The following is a 20,752-nucleotide window of genomic DNA, read 5'->3' as shown; positions in this document are numbered from 1 at the left end:
TAAACCTCATAGCTACTCCAGATCAGCAAAAACGTCTCATGGGATTTGTTTCATATGAAATATCAGACCTGCAACACCACTGCTAGCTTTCATGTTTGCTTCTCATCAAAAGGTAAGATTTACAATTGGAAGATGATTATCATCCTTATGCACAAATTGTGTAGCGCTGTGACTTTTTAGCAACTATTTTATCACTTTTCAATTAGAATGAGACAGGTCATTATTTCAAAGGGAGAACTATACTATCAACTGACTCTGTATTCAGGAATGGGCAACGTGTGCTGAATAGTATCCTTATACGCAGTGTTTGTAGATGGTAGGGACCAGATTCCCTATGATAGTTACATGACTACTTGCAACTTTTTTGTTTAGAAATATCAGTTCTAACATGTTCTATCTGTAGAAGGTGCATAGCCACTCTTCAAATTTAGGTGCAAAAATTATTTAGCCAGAATTTCTCTGATATATATTTCTTGACTGTTATTAGTTCATCAACTCAAGACAGTTTATACTATTCAGACGACCTCTCTCAATTGGTTGTATTTATTAACTCCATTACCAATTAGCATAATGTTGTTACTGACTAAAAATCAAAGAAAAAAACACTTGACAGTAACTTTTCCTTGTTACCATGGCATAGTGTCAAGGTAAATAAGATCAACAATCAAATGAATATATTTACATTCGTTCCAAGATTCAGCACGTGTAATCTAGATTCTATACCATAAGGGACTCATTTTCGTATAGCAAGATAATCTTGCTACCTAGATTGTGCAAATCACAAATGGGAAGGAAATTCACAAAACAAAATCAAGGATTAAAAACATGGCAGCTTGCACTTATGTTTCATGTGAATCCTCATTCAAGAGACGAGGAAATTTTGACCGTTAGAATATTGTGTGCACTAAAAGAAAGCAGGCATTCAAATACTTTAGCTATGATTATTTGAAAAAATGAGTCAAAAGACCTGTCAAGCTTATTCTTTAAAAAGCCAAAAAATATTACCCGTTTTCCCCATTCAGCTGCTCGATCAATCAGGTATGAATATTCCAAATCTTCAAAGCATTTTTGCAAGGAAGAAAGTGGCTCATTAAAGTACACTGGAAGACAAACCCCAGAGAGATCCTTCCCAATATTTTCTTTTATAATTGACCACAGACCAACTGCTTTTTCCTTTTCCTTAGGTTCGGGCAATTTAGTACGTCTTTCTACATGAGGATAATCAAGACCAATCTTTTCCATGTCTGCATCTCTCCCATTTACAGAATAAGAGTGACAGAACTCCTTATCATCCAACGCATCTTCACGCGAATCTGTTGATAGTCTTCCATACCCAGGACTGGTGCTTCTTAGAGATTCTGAGGACAAATAATCCTTTGTATCAAAATATGTATCAATATCTTCATCTGTTTCACCATCTACCCCATCCTGACTTTCATTGTCTTCATCAGACTCTGTCCCTGTACCTTCTGAAACATTGATTCTAGTGTGAGTACATAAGAAAACTAATAATATATTATATAGTATACCTCTATCAAGATTCAAAATACAAATTCCAAAAAAGAAAGCAAAAGCATTTGCAAGGAGAGAGATCTGGCAGGGTTTTTCTACTTAATAAACTGATCCATAAGAGATATTATAAGCATGTTCTTCAAGTTCATTAATTATAACAATAGCATGATAATAGTGCCCGAAGTCTAGTACGAAAAAAACTTAATAAAAACAATCATTATTGCATTTGCAAGGTTTCTTAAACCAGTTACAATGAGTGAAACAATATTCCTGTGCAACCAAACTAAGTAATTAAGATTCATAATTGCTTACCAAGATCTTACAATGACAGCCTCTTATTTATTTGCAATGGCTTACAACCCCTTTCAATGTCATGTAATCTGTTTTTTCTCAACATATATTCCTAAATATCTTCTTACACAAAAATTAAAAATAAATTAAAAAATCATGGTAGTGAGGTAACTGGCAAGTATTTTTTAATGCTGGACATCACATCTTCCATTTAATCCTACCAGTCCTTCATTATTCACAAGTGAATACTCAATCATTATACACAGCAGATCATACTGTACCATGCTACAATAACAATGCAGAAATGAAATGTTACACTAGTCATTGTACACAGCCAATTGCACTGTGAACCATTTCAGAACAAGGATGCAATAAAATCTTTAATTTGCTAATTCTACACAACCAATCATGCAAAACCATACACAATAGGATGTTTGTGTGGCCCATTTTAGATCATTAATTCCTTATCCTATCTTTTTCATTTTCATACTTATTGCATGTGATTTTTTACCGAGTTTTTGGAGTGTTGCCCTCCTTGACAACTTACTGAGCTTTTTGCTAGGTTACTTTTGCCTTTTGGAGTTTCATAGTCTTAAAATGTACTGTGATATCATAAACAATCTCAGTAACTAACTTTAGCCATTCATGTCACGCCTCCCTCTATTCTGTGTCGTATAGCTATATATGCTCACATAGCTGAATCCATTTATCCAAGAACAATCTTTTGGCCTCAAAAAATGTCTAAAATTTCTAAGGTGCTTCTCTTCATACATACATTGACAATTGCATTTGATTTTCATGTAGACAGTAACTAATAATTACATGTCTTTTTGTATAACAATGCAGCCCTGTAAAATCAGTTTGGTATTGAGCTTCCACAACAAATTAGACAAGGGTAAATGGATTAGTCTGTATTACATTGTCATTAGTATTTAGCAGTTTAAGGTTTAGATCAAATTAGTCTAGGCATGTGGACCAGTCTGGATTACACTGCCATCAGTATTAGGTGGAGGTTGATTTTAATTTCTAAAATTGTTATGGTAACACAAGATTGGCTGTTAACAAGATAACCACACACAATTCTAAGCCAAGAAAAAGCTTGAGAAGTCGAATGGTTTGTCAATAAGAATTAAAAAACAGAGAGAGAGAGAGAGAGAGAGAGAGAGTTGTCGAATGGTTTGTCAATCAAGGACACATGACATAAAACATGAGTCTATCATTTTTTATGGATTGGTCTGGATTACATTGTCATTAGTATTTAGAAGTTAAGTTTTAAATCAAATTAGTTTAGGCATGTGGACCAGTCTGGATTACACTGCCATCGGTATTTATGTGGAGGTCGATATTAATTTCTAAAATTGTTATGGTAACACAAGATTGGCTGTTACCAAGATAACCGCGCACAATTCTAAGACAAGATAGAGCTTGAGAAGTTGAATGGTTTGTCAATAAGCAATAAAGAACAGAGAGAGAGAGAGAGTTGTGAATGGTTTGTCAATCAAGGAAACATGAGTGTCTATCATTTTTTTATGGATGAAAGACTGCAAAACTAGACCACTAATCAAATATGATTGCAATGTCCCCTAAAGAGGCAATGTTTTTTAAGGCAGTAGATTTGGAGCAAGTGTAAAAAGCATTTTTCATTGTCAATATCCTCGAACAATCCACTGAGGTGGTACAACCCAAAAACTTTGTCCAAATAATAACAAACAAATTTAAAACTAAAAGTTGTAGAACAGCTGATTTAACTAAGTTGCCGGTTCAGATTTTGGTACGGATGCTAGTTCGAGATTCGGATTCGAAATTCATCCAAATATTTTTTGGGTTGGGTTCAGATTTGTTTTGGGTTCATCTGTACCAAACATATCTTTTTATTAAAGATATATGTGTGTGTGTGTATTCAACAACAAATAAGTCCATACACCACTCCGCTAATAGTAAAGCAACATAGTAAAATACACCACCATATCTATGTTTCAATATAATATGATATTAATTGCATTATTTAACCATACATATAACATCATACACTTGCTTGGTAGCATGCATGGGACATATTTCCATATCAAGGGACTGTTTGAGAATGAAAGGAACCAACAAAAGATAAGTGCAGTTATCTCAATTTTTTTTTTATTGGTAGAGGATTTCTAACCAAGCTAGATCAAAAGCCGAGATTCAGATTTGAAGCCCTGGATTCAAAGAATATATCATAGCTTTTTTAAAGAAATTCCTTTATAATCATCAATTTGGACTTCACCAATTGTCAATTTGGACTTTCTCTATAAGCAAGTTTTCATTTTCACTCACAAATGCATTTTTTGGTCTTTTTAGTGGTCACTTTTAGGGTTGAGAGGATCGAATGAACCAAATTAGGCAAAAAAACACTTTAAAAAAAATTCTTCAAAATTTGCTCCAAATTCTGCCCAGATTCCTCTAACAGAATTGGCAGCAAATCTGTGGCTCTCTAGAAGGATGTGGGCAGAATTTGACAAGGACCAGACTTTGAACAGAATTGAACCAGACTTTGAGGATTGCTGGAGAGGATCTGTTAACTTAGTGATTCAATAGTGATCATGTGGGCATATTTTTTGGACACCATGTGATTTCCACTTGATATGCAAAATATCAGATCACAAATTGAGCGCGTCAAAAAAAAACTACAGAGTCCAGAAGATTCAAATGGTATTGAAAATGTCACAAGCCATTTTCAAAACCTTTTTCAACTTGGAGATGCTGAAGGTAATTTTAATTTTTTGTATATTTTAATTTTTTTTAATTTTTTATGTGCCATATACTTTTAAATATGTTAACTTATTTTATTATTATTCCATGTGTGGTTGTCAAGACTCAAAAGTGCTAGAGGCTTTCAGCACTATGGTGATCAACATGCTTCATAGTATATGGAGGCAATCAAATATGAAGACGGTACAAAATGTCAAAATGATAGATCCTAAATAATGAGTGATGGTCTCTTATGGAATATGTTTTGAGTTTCACTAAACCCATCATCAACGTGATTAAGTATGTTGAGCTTGATACAAATCACCCACGTTTGGGTCAAATTAATGATGGTGTGGACTCCATGGTTAAGAAAATAAGAACCATGATTGAAGCCAAAGGACATGACCACATAAAAGCATTTCTCAAAAAGATACAAAAGATCATTGCTCACCTAAGTCACAAGGTTCGAGTTCGAGTTCGAGTTCGACAACTATGAAATTCGGATGAAGTTCGACAAGTCAAAAAAATCAAAAAAAATTCGACATTAAATTCGCCTTATGTAATGTTCAAAAAAAATATAAGTATATTGCTATTTAATCTTTATTAATAAAATATATGATAATAAAATATAATCTTAACTAAATAAAACAATAATATTGCAGAATTAAAAAAATGATAATAAAATATAGTAATAATATATAAATTAATAATCATAAATAAACATAGAAAGCATTAAAACTAGATATATAAAATATAAATATTTTCCTACACTAAATTTGTTGATAAAAAATAATAAAAATAACATTTAATATTTATTATTATAATCTTATAAAATATTGAAACCTAATAACAATAAAAATAACATTTATTTTGATAATCTTATCAAACCTTTATAATACTGTCGACTGGCATTGGAGACGCGGAAAAAAACACAAGCTAAAAATGGAGATACAGTTGCAGGAAAACATAGGCGCAGTTGCAGGAAAACACAGGTGCAGTTGCAAATGAAAACGGAGATGAGTCAGCTGATGAAAATAGAGCAATAGACGCAAGGCATAACCTTCAGACGCTAGCATCTTCAAACGCCAAACAATGAAAATGGAGCAAACGTGACCTACAAACGATGACAATGGAGCTGACATGACCTTCAAACATTCTGCAAACGTGACCTTGAGACAATCATTTTGCCCTAGCCGAGCTTTAGATGGTTGCATTTTTAGCAGAAAAGGGCTTTAATTTATAGTCTTTTCTTTCCCAGAAAACACTAAAAAAGACTTGAATATTATATGATTTCCTGAAGAAAAAAAACGGAAAACAATTCCGTAGAAATTTTTTGTCGAACTTAAGCGATTTTTTTGCATTTCTTATGGGTTCACTGAATTCCAAACTTGAAGCCAAAAATTTGGTAAACCCTATGACACAGTTGCTGACTATTAGATCATAACCACGTCCTCACATCTCCTAGGATTTGCCTTGTCAATAAAGTTTTATAGCTCAAAGATACTTTCTTTGCCAAGGTTGTCAATAAAGTTTTATAGCTCAAAGATACTTTCTTTGCCAAGGAAGTTGGCAACATATAGAGATGAATAAATAGCTATCCTAGATGTAGATATACATAGTGTTAGCTTTTAAGTGAATTTACCCCTTTCATATCTTGAGTGATTTTCCCACATTACCAAGCCCTTGCATCTCCTTGCACTTGCTTTCTCTATGATAGATTTTAGCTCAAAGATACTTTCTTTTCCAAGACAGGGGCATCATATAGAGATGAAAAAATAGCTACCCTAGATGTAGATATACAGTGTTATCTTGAAGAAATTTCCCAACTTCATAATCTTTAAATAATCATAATGTTTGTACTCTTTGAGACAAATACAAAAAAAATGATCATGAATGTTGTCGGTAAAGTTATAAAATAACCAACGAGTAGATTAGCATATTGTCGGTAAAGATATGAAATAGCCGACGGGTAGATTAGCATCTAAAAGGACGCATGACAGTTGAGTCACCCCTTCGGAGTGGTATATGTAAAACGTCCAGAATGGACTTTGGATCATTGTGGTAATCATCATTGTAAGCAATCATATCAATATGTAGTATCTTCGGCATACATGCCAATAATAAAAGGAATACTTCGGTGTTCCATATTCTTGTCTATTGTCTGCATGCATTAATAAACCATTTACCCCGTACGGTAAACATTTGGCACCGTAGCCAAACGAACCTGGAACAAAGGAATGTTATGAAGATTAATGCCGAATTTGCTTAACAAGGATAAGAACAAGGTAAAAGACAAGGATGAAATACATACAGCACAAGAAATTTTAATTTTAGCACAACAGGTGGAGCGCAAACAAAAACTTCAGCATATACCGACAGACACCAAGGGGGTGAAGGGGCACAGACAGAGGGAGTGCATTCACCTAGCAAACAAAGGAGTGCCCAGGAATTGCTAGAAGAGATTCGACAACAATGAAATTTGGTGGAAGAAACAAGGGAGGAATTCCTTAACTTGTATATGTCGAGGGTAGAGAATCCAAACGGAAGGGAAGTAACTCGCACGGCTTCGAATGTCGAGGGAGCACGAGCATGGAGTTAACTCTTTGTTCGCAATACACCTCTCAGACGGACAACTTCACTTGAGGAAAACTCTTTTTCACCAAGTAACGCGGCTGTTGGAAATAAGACAACTATCCAAAACAGCACAAGTGTGCAGAACAGCGCAGGTATACAGAACAGTGCGGGAACACAACAAATACCTCAAATAGTAATGGTTGGACCAAAGGAAAAATTGCCAACGTTTAATGGTGATGGAACGGCCAACCCAATCAGACACTGTAAGACATGCGAAACAATTTGGACGGCGAATGGTGTAATCGACACAGATGAGTGGGTCTGACAATCCCCAGCAACCCTAAGAGGTGTAGCAATTGATTGGTTTGCCAACACCGATCTCCAAAAATTAACTACATAGGCGGGAGTTAAAAAGATGTTTATCACTAAGTTTCAATTGCTGCGAGATGACAATGAGATAGTAGCAAAAATCTACACCACAAAGTAGAGGAAAAATGAAACAGTCTGTGTCTATGCCAAAAACTAAAAGAATTAGTAAATAAAATGGAAAGTAAGCCAGCAAACAGGCTGCAAAAGAGATGGTTCATTGAAGGACTGCGCTCGGAGTTAAAGGGGAAAATGAAGATTGTGTCGCCATCATTATACACTGAAGCATACAATCGGGCAATGGACTTAGAGAGTGAACAAAAAACGAAAAAGAAGAAAAAAAGTAGCTCATCCGACTTAAATGAATCATCTTCTGAAGAAGATAGTAATGGTGACAAAAAGGATAGTAAGAAGGTCTGAGCTCTCTAGAAGGATATGATCAGAATGATGAAAGAGTTCAAGAATATGCAAAAAAAGAATAGCCAAACTAAGGAAAGCGAGCTATGGTGCACAAAATGCAAGACAGGTCACATGAAGGGATCCTGTCTGAAGATTCGGTTCTATGATATCTGGCAAATTATGGAACATTCCACAAAGGAATGCCCGTTCAATATGAAGACAAGAGGGCATCAATGGGTGCTCCTGACATAGGAAACTTTCACTTTAGGAGGGATCGGAAACACAAACAACGACGGTGCTACCTCGGGTGGGTATAGAAACAACAGAAGGGGACAAAACAACAACACCAATAACAATAATAATGGAGGCCAAAGACGAATACAATACGACGCGAGCGGACGGCCAATGATGCAGTGTCATTCATGCAACCTCTGGGGGCACTTCACCAAAGATTGTACCACAAAGGAGACGCCGCAGCTATTGTGTGGATGGTGTGGTCCGAGAGACCACAAGGATTCAAAATGCCCAAAGAAGGGGGTGAATTTGTTAAGAATTGAAGCATGCAATGAGAAAATACTAGAAATCACACGAGAGCAAGCTAATAAGGCAAGGTACCCAAATGCAGAGGAAGAGTAGAAAAGGTTGCAGCAAGCATGAATAGAATTAGATGGAAAACTGCAAGTAAAAGACACTGCCGCAACCTTGAAAAGGAACCTGGCTGAGCAAAACATAATAAGGCAGGTGATGCAAATGGAAGTCCTGATCAAATTAAGTGACCTTCTCACAATGCCCCTATTACAGACGGCCATTCTGAATATGACACCGTTTCCAAAAGAAACGGAGGAAATAAGAAGGGACAATAGTTGAACGACAGCAACAAACCTAATGCTATTGGCACTTACAATGGGACGACATCCAACAATAATCAAGATGGGCATTCTGGGAACTGTTCTGACAGACACAATTGTGGACGGAGGGTCAGGCATGAATGTGTTACCAGAAGATGTATGGAAAAAGTTAGGACAACCTACACTATGGCCACCAACCTTCCAGTTGCTCATGGTAGACCAGCACAAGATCAAACCGTTGGGAACCTTGATGGCACAACCGATAACTATTGGAACGCAACCATTTTTATTGGATTTCGTAGTCATTCCACTGAAAAGAAAAGGATATGACATTGTTCTTGGACAGAGTTGGTTAGTACAAACAAATGTAAAACATGACTGAAAACGAAATACCCTATCAATAGAGCGTAAAGGCAGAAGATTCATAATTGACCTGCACACACAAATGGTAGGTGAGGAGGCAGCGTTGTCGAATTCCGAAGGCGAAGGTGGGGGGGATGACTAGGGGAAGAAGAGAATGGAACCTGATGAAGAGGGAGTATTGAGACTGGAAGAAGGGTCGAATGAGGACAACCTAGACTCGTTGAACTGCCTTTTCCACTAGCTGATGGAGGATTACGAGCTCTTTCTGAGCTGTAATATGTTAAGGGTCGACGGAAAGGGAGAGGAAAATGAATGTCCAAAAGAATACAGAGAAGTGGAAGAAGGAAAGGCGATTACGACTGAAGCTAAAGACAACAAAAGGAAAGATTCCACCCTACGGTACACGGTGAACGAACCACGTAGAAAGAAAAGGTTACACCACACCACGAAATTAGTAGAAAGGTGCCGACAACAAGGAAAACACATCGTACGATTTGCATAGGAAACAAACAGGAAGGGCTTAATAAAAACTTCAATAGTACGGAGTGAAGGTTCTAAAATCAAAAATACAGTTATTGACGGCAAGGAGTGGTAGCCAACGGAATTCATGGTACCGAGTTTTGAGAACAAACTGGGCGATATGGAAAATCTGAGAGAGAGACCGTGTAACTTAAATAAACTTGATGAGCGACGATTGTAGGCACAATGGGCCACGAAGGTGACACAGAACAAGCGCAAAGCATGGCATGATAAACACCTAAAATTAAATAAGTTTCAACTGAGCCAATTAGTGTTGAAGTATAACAGGCAGAATGAAATCAAACCTAGAAAGTTCAAAGTTAAATGGGTAGGACCATACAAAATATGAGAAGTTGGTGATAACGGGGCGATTAAGTTATGGACACTCGACGGGAAGGAAGTACCGGACGCGGTGAATGGGTCAAAGTTAAGAATCTATCATGAAAGGAATACTCCCCTGTCGACGAACAATTGATTTTTTTTAAAAAGAGAGAAAAAAGAAATTTAAAAAGAGTTATAAAGACTCCGTATGGCCCATACAGCTCAATCAAACACCGTACAGAAAGCAAGGAAGAAAGAAATACACGCAGGCACCGTACGGAAAACAAAGAAGGGGAAACAAACCGTACGTTGTACGGATTTAGAAAAGGATTATATGGTTGGGCACTGTACGGCACAATCCACACAGGCACCATACGACCCGTACGGAATTCAAAAGGATTAAGCTTAAACCATCTCAACAAGTGACCACCGTACGAACTTCAAAAGAGTTACCGTATGGACAAAGGAAAGCTACCGTACGACTGAATTGCATAGTCCGTACAGATGTGAAGCAGGTTGAACATAGCGTACAATCGTGTTGCAAACAGGATATTTCTAAAGAAGTTTAGGACAGCAAAGTGGGAATCATTGCCGCCAAAGAACCTTTGCTGCAGAAGACAAAAAGAGAAAAGGAGAAAGATGTAGTCATACAGCACAACGAAATAGAGGAAGGAGCAAAAAAAAAAATGACAACAAATCAAAAATGTTCAGAATGAATAAGCATGATGCCCAAGGGAAGGGAAAGACATAAACAGGTAGTAAAAACATAAGCAAATGTCAGAAAGAGTGTGGGATCGGAAGAAAATCACAAAAATGGTGTATCCCATAGAATTTTGTGTGGCTTTGAGAGTGCTAAATTGGTCTTGGCGGTGGGGGCACTGCCCCTCGACCCCGCTAGGGGCGTCGCCCCCTAGACCCCCAGTTGCTCCAGTCATCAGTCGTGGGAAGTATGACTAGTTGATGAGACCTGGAGCTTTTGCAGGTGTTAGTAAACAATTTTGTCCTTCCAAAATAAAATACAAAGAATGACTCAAGACACCCAAATAGAAGAACAATTGCCACTAACAATTGGAAATACTATCATGAGATTGATAGCTTTCCTCTGAATTGAGAGGTACAACTCCCTCTTAGAAAGATATTTAGAGAATTTAAATAACTGGTTAACATAAAGGTTTTCTAGCATTTACCCATCACTATGGGATAAATACGATTATAAGATTTAAAAGCTGTACAATGAAGAAAGAAAATGAACAAATAGCCACAGGACTACCTATCTAGTTTCTCATATCACAGGGAAAGTACAAAGAAACGTTATCTTATTTTGCTGAATATGAATGATAATGCAAAACTGCACCTAAAACATGAAAGAAATGACTGCAAAATCATTTTCAATCCAAGAAAACCATATTCAGACTTAAGAATCTGATGTATGACACTCTCTTTTATTTCAGATGCATAACGAAACAATAACAATATTATTTTATCTCTGTCATTACAATCAACTTGCAGAAAAATAGAAATAACACTGCTATTCCCCTCCCTGTTACAATCACTGCACATAAAATATATTCTCCATTTCCTGTAGCTGTAGAACTCCTGATAAACATCTGAATCTTGCAATAAATAACATTTTGGGTTGTCTTTTGGTTTCCATAACCGTTTCTTGAAAAATCAATTTAATCATTCTCATGACTCCTCTTCTTCTTTACCCTTTGGAATTTTAATAGCTGGGCCACTTTAAAGTTTCATAAATTATAACAAATCTTTTTACCAAATTTAAAATGAATCCCTTGTGCATTCTTCGACAGATGGCATGTGCTGGTTACAGATTGCAATCATAATCCTGTAACTGTCATTAATATACTGCTGCACTTAAATAGTCATAACTTTTGATCCGTCAAGAATCTTGCAAAACGGCTTGGAGAGGATTTAGATAACTAGGTTTCCTCAAACATATCCGGAATTCAGCTCAATCCAACGGTCGGATTAAAAGTTGTGGGCCCCGCAACATGACTGTTTTTCTGACTGTGGCATATCTGTATTTGCTGGTGTGTTGACAAACCTGCATTCAGTCCCTCATAACTTTTGACTTTGGCCAAATTTTGAAGATCACCTTGGTGGACCTTTAGAAAACTTGATTTTGAACAACATATCCAAAATTCGATCAGATCCAACGATGGAGTTAAAAGTTATGCCACCCGCATTGTTACTGTTATTTTAATGCTGTCAGAAATTTTGAAGATCACCTTGGTGGACCTTTAGAAAACTTGATTTTGAACAACATATCCAAAATTCGATCAGATCCAACGATGGAGTTAAAAGTTATGCCACCCGCATTGTTACTGTTATTTTAATGCTGTCAGAAATTTTGACTCTGCAAACTCAAACACGAAGTTGAAGTAGAAACCTTTGGTTCAAGTTCAAGTTCAACTCCATAGATATGCTGCACCTTGGAATGTATTAACAATTCAGCCTTTTGCAAACCCAATCTTAAAATGAAGCAAAAAATTGAAGTTCTGAATTTGATGGTTCCACCTCAACATATCTTCATAACTCTATCTTCTTCACAGGTTAGAGTTCATAATCTATCATCAGCAATTAAAAACCAACCCAAATCGACTTTGCAGAGTTAGCTTGGGAGTTTAGAATGTGGGTGCTAAAAGCATGGTAACAGCAGGCATGATGTGTTTGTGTACCAGAGGTGGAGAGAACAATAGAGCAAGCCTTTTGAAAGGGGTGATACGCTTTGAGGCACTTGGAATAGGTGTTGGACATGAAGTTGTCTTGGTCGATGCATAGAGAACTCGGGAGGAGCTGATCATCCAATTGAAGGCTGTACAGCAACACTTGGCTCAGTGTACCCAGGAGTTGGAAGCAGAGAAAGCAGCACGAGTGGATATTTTGTAATTGTCGTCCAAAGATGACTTTTCTTTTTGGGGGGGACGATGTTGTCGGTAAAGTTATAAAATAGCCGACGGGTAGATTAGCATCCAAAAGGACACGTGACGGTTGAGTCACCCCTTAGGAATGGTATATGTACCCCGGTCGGAATGGATTTTGGATCATTGTGGTAATCATCATTGTAAGCAATCATATCAATAAGTAGTATCTTCGGCATACATGCGAATAATAAAAGGAATACTTCGGTGTTACATATTCTTGTCTATTGTCTGCATGCATTAATAAACCGTTTACACCACACAATAAACAATGAAAAAGTACATACACCGCCAAGGATCTCTTTACTTGCAACCTCTTGCAATAAAAATTCTCTCAAGTACGCATGTTTTTATTTTTCAAACTCCTCAAAAAATAGAATTGCTCTTATATGTTACAATCTATGTTTTGAAATTGTAATTATTGCATGCAAATTCTTCTTCCCCCAAGTGGAATTGAAGTACATGCTCATACATAAGCACAAATGAATAGGTGCAAAAAAAACTAAGAATTTGGTCTTTGTGCACTCCAACTTGCATCTCGTCATAAAACTTTAAAAGATAATGGCAGGGTGATTAGGAATTGAGATCTAACTCAAAAACAATTCTCTCATATGTTACAATCTATGTTTTGTAATATTAAAATTTGTATACATGTTCTTCCACTGAGTCGATTTGAGATACATACTAGTAGTTAAGCACAACTGATTGGGGACCAAAAAAATTGAAAAATTAGGTCTTTGAGCTCTCCAGCTTGCATATCTTATCATTCAAGAAACCTTACTATGATGAGGTGGTGTGATTAGAAAATGAGATCTAGCTTGTAAGTATGTAGAGTAAGTGTACTCACTTAGACAATACAATTGCACAAGTTGCCAAAATCTCTATCGAAGAAGTAGCTTACGCATGCGACATGACTAGTGGGAGATGCACTATAGCTGATTGTGGTTGAAAAAAAACTGAACTAAATGTTGATATTGATGCTCTCAAGGAAGCACAAGTATTGAGATTTGACAAATCACTAAATCTTTGTATTGTGAATTTATGAGTATTTAATTTTTGCAGATTATAAGGTATATAAATATTTTGTTTATTGGCAATCATGAGTATTATGGTTTTTGTAATTTTTAATTTTTTAATATATACACAAACCTGCACCCATACCGACAGAAAAATATGCCATAGGGGCACCTAACCCTTAAACTGTCTCCATATCGGGAACCTGCAACATAGCTTAGAAGTGTATTTTACAATTTTGAAACACCATACAGAATATGTCTAGAAGATCTATTTCTACCACAGCCAACAGGGATACTTTAGAATCAAACAGCATTAATCAAATTTCTATTTGAATTTTTCAACAACAATAATCTTGTCATTTACAAAATTAAAGACAATAAAAAAATCTGAAAAGTTTTTGTTCAGAAATCTTGTACACATCAGAAACTTCTAATTGATCTTGTCAAATATAACAATCTTTTAGATTTTCACTGAAGGAAAATCATGTAGAAATAGGGAGGAGTTTTAAGCAATATGTAAGCCACTTACCACTATACCTTCCATTACCGGAACCACCAGATACATCTTTTACATTACACTGGCTTTCATCCACAACAGTTGCTTCAAGCTCTACTTTTTCTGCCTGCATAATAAGAAATTGGCAAAAAACTGTTACCGTCATACACATATATGTGGTATAGCACTTGGTCAAAGCGTGTCTGTTATAGTAGCTCTTCATGAATTTTAAGAGTCAAACTACAAAAGAATCACAAGGAACTGTGACACATTCATGTGAATACTAAGTATCAACAGAAGTCCAAATACCACTCACAATGGTCATTGCATCTACCACAATTTTGATCCTTTCTGACTTGAATATTTGTTAATAAATGACCATGCTATTTACGATCTTTCTCTACTTTAAGCGTGCAAAATACCAGAATGATAGAAGAGCATGGTAATTAGACATATAAATATTATATGTCCTATACCTGAAGGGAATGTGATTGTTATGTTTACTTATTATTTTACAGCATAAGAATGCATCCCCTGGAGAGGTGTCCGCCCATTGTATGCCAAGACAAAAAAGGAAAGATAAATAACTGGAAGAAGTCCACTAACTTCAAACATAAAAAGGTGATTTTTTTAAATGCATTTTTCATTGAAAAATTCACGAAAACTCATGAACCAAATCTTGGATTCGCAAAAAAATACTTTTAAATTTTGCAAAAGGCAAACCCATGATTTTTTATTAAAAATCAATTCAAAACAATTTCTGGAAATAAATTTCAGGTAAATGCCCATGAATTTAAAAATAATCATCAAAAAACTCTAACCCACTTTGAACCATGAAATGATAATGATAGTTCTGTAAGTTTCCTACAAATTTTGATCAACCAAAACTCATATAATGCTTTTACTCTTGCTATGATGTATAGTTCTGATATGTCTTTAAATATACCAGACCGTATATTAGGTATTCTTGCTATGATGTATAGTTCTGCAAATAAAATATTTATCTCTAACATAAATCGTATAAGGCAGTAAATGCTAAAGGAGCGGACTTGTATTTGATGTGTGTCCTTTATCCACATTCACACCCATATATGTATAAAAACCAAGGGGCATGTCCTTAGAAAGGACATGTCCCTCTCTAAGTCGGCCCTAAATCAATTGTTTTCATGAAATCGGCATCTCTTGTGGATGATCATTAGTTAGTAATTAAACTAAGCAAGTTTATTCAATTAGACTTTAACAAAAGTGCCCCAAGGAGATGCCGATCACAATGAAGACAATAGACAATTACATAAGCCTGTTCAATCAAGGATTTCATGCATATATATTGGATCTGTTCAATCTGCAGAGTCGCGATCAGTATGATATCAGAGTTATATAGAATTAACACTCCCTCTTAACTTGATAATCATACTGAGTGATAACATATCTAGCTCCATCAATTAAGAAGAATAAGCATAGATTGATAGTTTATATCTCTCTGAATCTTCTAAGCATGTGATATCATTGAACACATGATACTATGTCATATTACTATACCTGTGATATGACTTATACTTGTGATAACACTATTGCATGGAATGCAATATACAGAATAAAATCCAGAGAATGATTAAATTCTTCCTTTATCCAAGTTGTCACTCATAGGTACTCATAGGCCTATATCACAATATGACCCTGAGTTAAGATCTACCATTACATAGGATAAAATCCAGATAATGATTAAATTCTTCCTTTATCCAAGTTGTGACTCCTAGGCATGAAAATGTCTACATTACAATGTTATCTTGAACTCATCCAAATCTAACAGTAGTTCTCTACTATTCAGTACATTATCTCAGATATCGGCATCTCTCATAATGTCTTTTATACAAGTGCTCATTATCTCAGAGATTGTCACCTCTTAGATAATGAATATTTAGAATTTGATGTTTGGTTATGGGTACATTATAACAATTGTGCACTAGAATTTTAGATTATTTAAATGCATAATTATTTAGTTGATTTGGCTTTGGTGATTAAGCATAGGATTTAGAAGTTTTGGTTGTTAGTGGATGGTTATGTATTAGAGTTAAATAGTGTTAGGAGAATGAAAATGAATTTGTGGTTTTAAGTTGTATAATGTTAAATTATTAATTGTTGACTTGATATTTTAATGATTTTAGTGAAGCCCATAACAATCAATAACCTGAAAATAATACTTTTAACACAAAATTATTTCACTAATAATTAAATAATACATATGTATTATAATTCAACCATACCAAGTCCTTTTCTGAAGTGATCTATCTTCACTCAAGAGAGGAATTTGGTAAGAATATCTATTGTCTGATCTGCAATGCAAATGTATTCTAACTTGACAGTTTTCCTGTCTACCATATCTCTTACATAATGGTAAGGAATTTCAATATGCTTGAACCTATCATGAAAAACTGGATTCACAAAAAGCTTGATGGAACTCTAATTATCATAGTGAATAATAGTGGGATTCATAGGTTGACCAAATAATCCCACAAGTAACTTTCTAAGCCAAACTACTTCCCAAGAGGCCATTGCTGTTGCAATGTATTCAGCTTCTATGGAACTTTGTGCTGTTGATGCCTGCTTTTTGCATATCCATGATATCATCGCTGAGCCTAAACTGAAATAGCATCCTGAAGTGCTTTTCCTATTAGTAACACTTCCAACCCAATCTGAGTCTGTGAATCCATGTAAGTCCAAGTCAACTTTCTCATACTTGAGCCCAAGGTTAAGAGTGCCTTGTAAGTATCTCATAATGTGTTTGACTGCAACTAGGTGAATCTCCTTTGGCCCGCACATAAACTGACTTATTACATTAACAGCATAGAAAATATCAGGTTTTATATTTACCAAGTACATAAGAGACCCAATCATCTGTCTATAAAGAGTAGAATCTACGGAAGGTGATTCTGTTGCTGCTTCCTTAAGTTTGTGTAGATTAGTCTCCATTGGAGAAGACATAGGTCTGCAATTCCACATTCCAAATCTCTTCAAGATGTCTAATGTATACTTTCCTCGATAAAGTATGATGTTGTCAAAGTTTTGCCATACTTCAAGTCTTAGGAAGTAATGAAGGAGTCCTAAATCTTTCACATTAAATTCTTTGATTAGATCTTTCTTGCATTGCTCTATAAGATGATCATCACCTGTTATTAGTAAATCATCAACATATAGTACCAAAATTATCATATCATCTTTATTCCTTTTATAATAGAGATTTGGATCAGCTTCATTCTTTCATACCATGCCCTGGGAGCCTGTTTAAGCCCCTAGAGAGCTTTCTTGAGTTTGCAAACAAAGATTTTAAGATTCTGAGTTTCAAATCCTTCAGGTTGTTCCAAATATACCTCTTTTTAATCTTTCCATTCAAAAATGTTATTTTCACATCCATTTGATGTACTTACCATCCCTTCGATGCTGTAATAGCTAGGACTGCTCTTGTAGAGATGTATCAAGCAACTGGAACAAAGTTTTCTTCATAATCAATTCCCTCCAAGGTTGCACAGGTACGTGGGTACGAGAATGGGAATGGGTACGAGTACGCATATTTTTCAAAATAGGGGATGGGGGTACGTGTGTATGCCTAATTTTTCTATATAATTAATATTTTATAAAAATATTAAAATCAAAATATGCCATGAGTCATGACATTGAGCATTCAAAACAAGAAATTTGAAAATATGAGCCATAAGTCGAATATATATATATATATATATATATATATATATATATATATATATATATATATATATATATGCTATTGTTGAATGCTTAATGTTTAAAGTATTTTTCATAATAGGGGATGAAGGTACTTGGGTATGTCAAACTTATTTAAAAATTATACTTTTATATTTATAAAAAATCTGAAATTATGAGTCATGATAATGGTTTTTCAAAACAATAACAATGATAAAGTTTGCAAATGTAATGTATTGTTTTCAGTTTCAGATTTGCTATATGTTTGAAATAATAATACATGATAAATGCTTAGATGCATAACAAAGAACACAGACTTTAAACATGAACAAGAAGATCCTAAATCATATGATAGTGACATATTGCAAATGATAAACTTATGACTTGAACAGTGATAAAGTTTATTGTTAATGAGTATCAAAGTTTCAAACTGATTTGGTATTGAATTAAGTTTGATAAACAAGAAGCTAATACAAAAATAAAAACCCAAAAAAAAAAACCAAAATCTTAATCAAGGTCCTTCGATATGATGCTCTCCACCGAGTACCCGGTACGTGGGATACGTGTACCTGGTACTTGGGTACGTGGGTACGAGTACTAGGGGTGTGGGTACGAGTACCCATGCAACCTTGATTCCCTCCTTTTGAGAGACCCTCTAGCTATGAAACTGGCTTTATATTTTTCAATGCTACCGTCAACGACATGCTTGATTTTAAATATCCACTTAGAAGAAACAACAGATTTTCCCTCGGGCCTTGAAACAATTTCCCAAACATCATTCTTAATAATGGATTAGTATTCTTCCGTCATAGCATACTTCCAAGTTGTATTTTTAATAGCATCTGAAACATTGGTTGGTTCTGACTTAGATTAATCACTCATGTTTGCTGCATAGCTAGAAAAAATTTTGGGTTTTTTGCTTTCTCTGAAAGTTTCAGATGGTACAGCAAAGTCTTGTGCTTCCTCTACAATCTTAACAGCCCAAAGTGGTCTTTTGTTAGGATTTTGAGTTTCTTCAAGATTAAGATTTTGAATTTCACCTTCACTTTCTTCAATGTTCTCCCTCTGAAGCTCAAATTCATGATTTTCTTCAAAACTAGATATATGTGTAGGATCTTCAGAGCTTAGGGCTCTTTTGAATGCTAAATCTTCCTCAAATATTACATTTCTACTAAATTCAATGTTTTTTCTAACCAAGTATGTAAACTCTATATGCTTTAGATGTTTCACTATACACGACAAAAATATCTTTCCTCTCGGAGGGTTCTAACTTAGTTCTCTTTTCTTTTGTATGTATAATGGGAACCCAAGTATCCTAAGAATACTTATATTTGGTTTAACCTTAGAAAAGACTTCTTCAAGAGTTTTATCTCTAAGGTGAGAATGAGGAATTCTGTTTGAATATAGACAGTAGTACATGAGGCTTCTGCCCAAAGATAATATTCTAAATTTTGATCAAATATCATAGCTCTTGTTGCTTCTATAATTGTTCTATTCTTCCTTTCTACTACCCTGTTTTGTTGTGGGTTATAAGGAACAATATACTCCCTCTTAATTCCTGCTTCTTTACAAAAATCTTTAAACAAATCTAAAGTAAATTCCCCTCCATTAGCAGTTCTAAGAGTTTTAATTTTGTGTCTTAATAGACTTTCAATTAAGGATTTGAATTGTTTAAATCTCTTAAGGATTTCTTTTGATTCTTTACATTTTAAGAAGTAAATCCATGTTTTCCTAGAGAAATCAACTATAAAAAATATGAAGTACCAGAATCCTCCAAGAGAAGGAACAGACATAGATCCACATAAATTTGAGTGGACTAATTCTAAAACATTGTTAATTTTTCTAGTGCTATCTTGAAATGGACTTTTGGCGTTCTTAGAGCGCATCCTTTGTATATGCTCGAATGATCTTTATTCAACTTAGGTAAACCAATAACCATCTTTTCCATAGTCGTTAAGGCTTTGAAATTTGGATGTCCTAACCTTCTATGCCACATTTCGTTTATATCAACAGCTTCATAAATTACGGCTTGAATAGGTTCCATATTTAATTCATACAAGTATCTCTTTCTTTGACCAATCAACTTTGATTTCTTAAATGAAGAGTTCTTAGACCAGGTCATTACTTTACTGTCCATAAATGCAACCTTATGTCCATCATCTTCAAGTGTTGTAAGAGAAATTAGATTCCTCTTGATTCCTGGTACATAGAGTGCTCTTTTGAGATGAAGAGAAATACCCGACTTCACTTTCAAGGTGCAGTTCCCAATTCCTTTGACAGAAGGAGTGGAATTATCACCTATGGTAACTTTGTCATTAACTTCTTTTGATATTGAGTCTAGTACTTCTTTGTATCCTGTAATGTATCAAAATGATCCACTATCAATCACCCATGCTTTGCTTGATACTTCATTTAATAGCGCTGAATACAATACATGTTTCTCAAGATCATAGTTTTGCCCTTTCCTAGTAATGTTTGTACAGTTTACTTGTTTCTTTGTATTCTCAGGGCAATTAGATTTATAGTATCCTAATTTATCACATTGAAGCACTTTATTTTGAATAAATCTCTCTTAGGTTTGTCATTTCTTTGATTACCCTTCTTCTTCTTGAAGTGCTTCCTCTTACCTTTATAGGAATTTGTGTTGAGGACATGAAATTCTTCATCTTC

At 35.2% G+C, this 20,752-nt stretch overlaps 1 protein-coding gene across 1 annotated transcript in view; it reads right to left on the bottom strand.

The window, feature by feature from the left end:
• Window positions 1-20,752, bottom strand: part of LOC149570014 (oxysterol-binding protein-related protein 1A-like) — an 81,088-nt gene that overhangs the window by 21,130 nt on the left and 39,206 nt on the right. The window contains exons 3-4 of the mRNA XM_089822675.1: window positions 14,399-14,492; window positions 1,006-1,469 (exon numbers count right to left, since the gene is read on the bottom strand). Of these exons, the coding sequence (XP_089678801.1) occupies window positions 1,006-1,469; window positions 14,399-14,492 (558 nt within the window). The remainder of the gene's footprint in view (window positions 1-1,005; window positions 1,470-14,398; window positions 14,493-20,752) is intronic.

This window comes from Cupressus sempervirens, chromosome 3, assembly GCF_028749045.1.
Source record: "Cupressus sempervirens isolate cs-2001-9-10 chromosome 3, ASM2874904v1, whole genome shotgun sequence".
In the NCBI taxonomy this organism is placed as follows: domain Eukaryota; kingdom Viridiplantae; phylum Streptophyta; class Pinopsida; order Cupressales; family Cupressaceae; genus Cupressus; species Cupressus sempervirens.
Note: the sequence above shows the minus strand (reverse complement) of the source record. Positions and strands in the feature narration are given on the sequence as shown.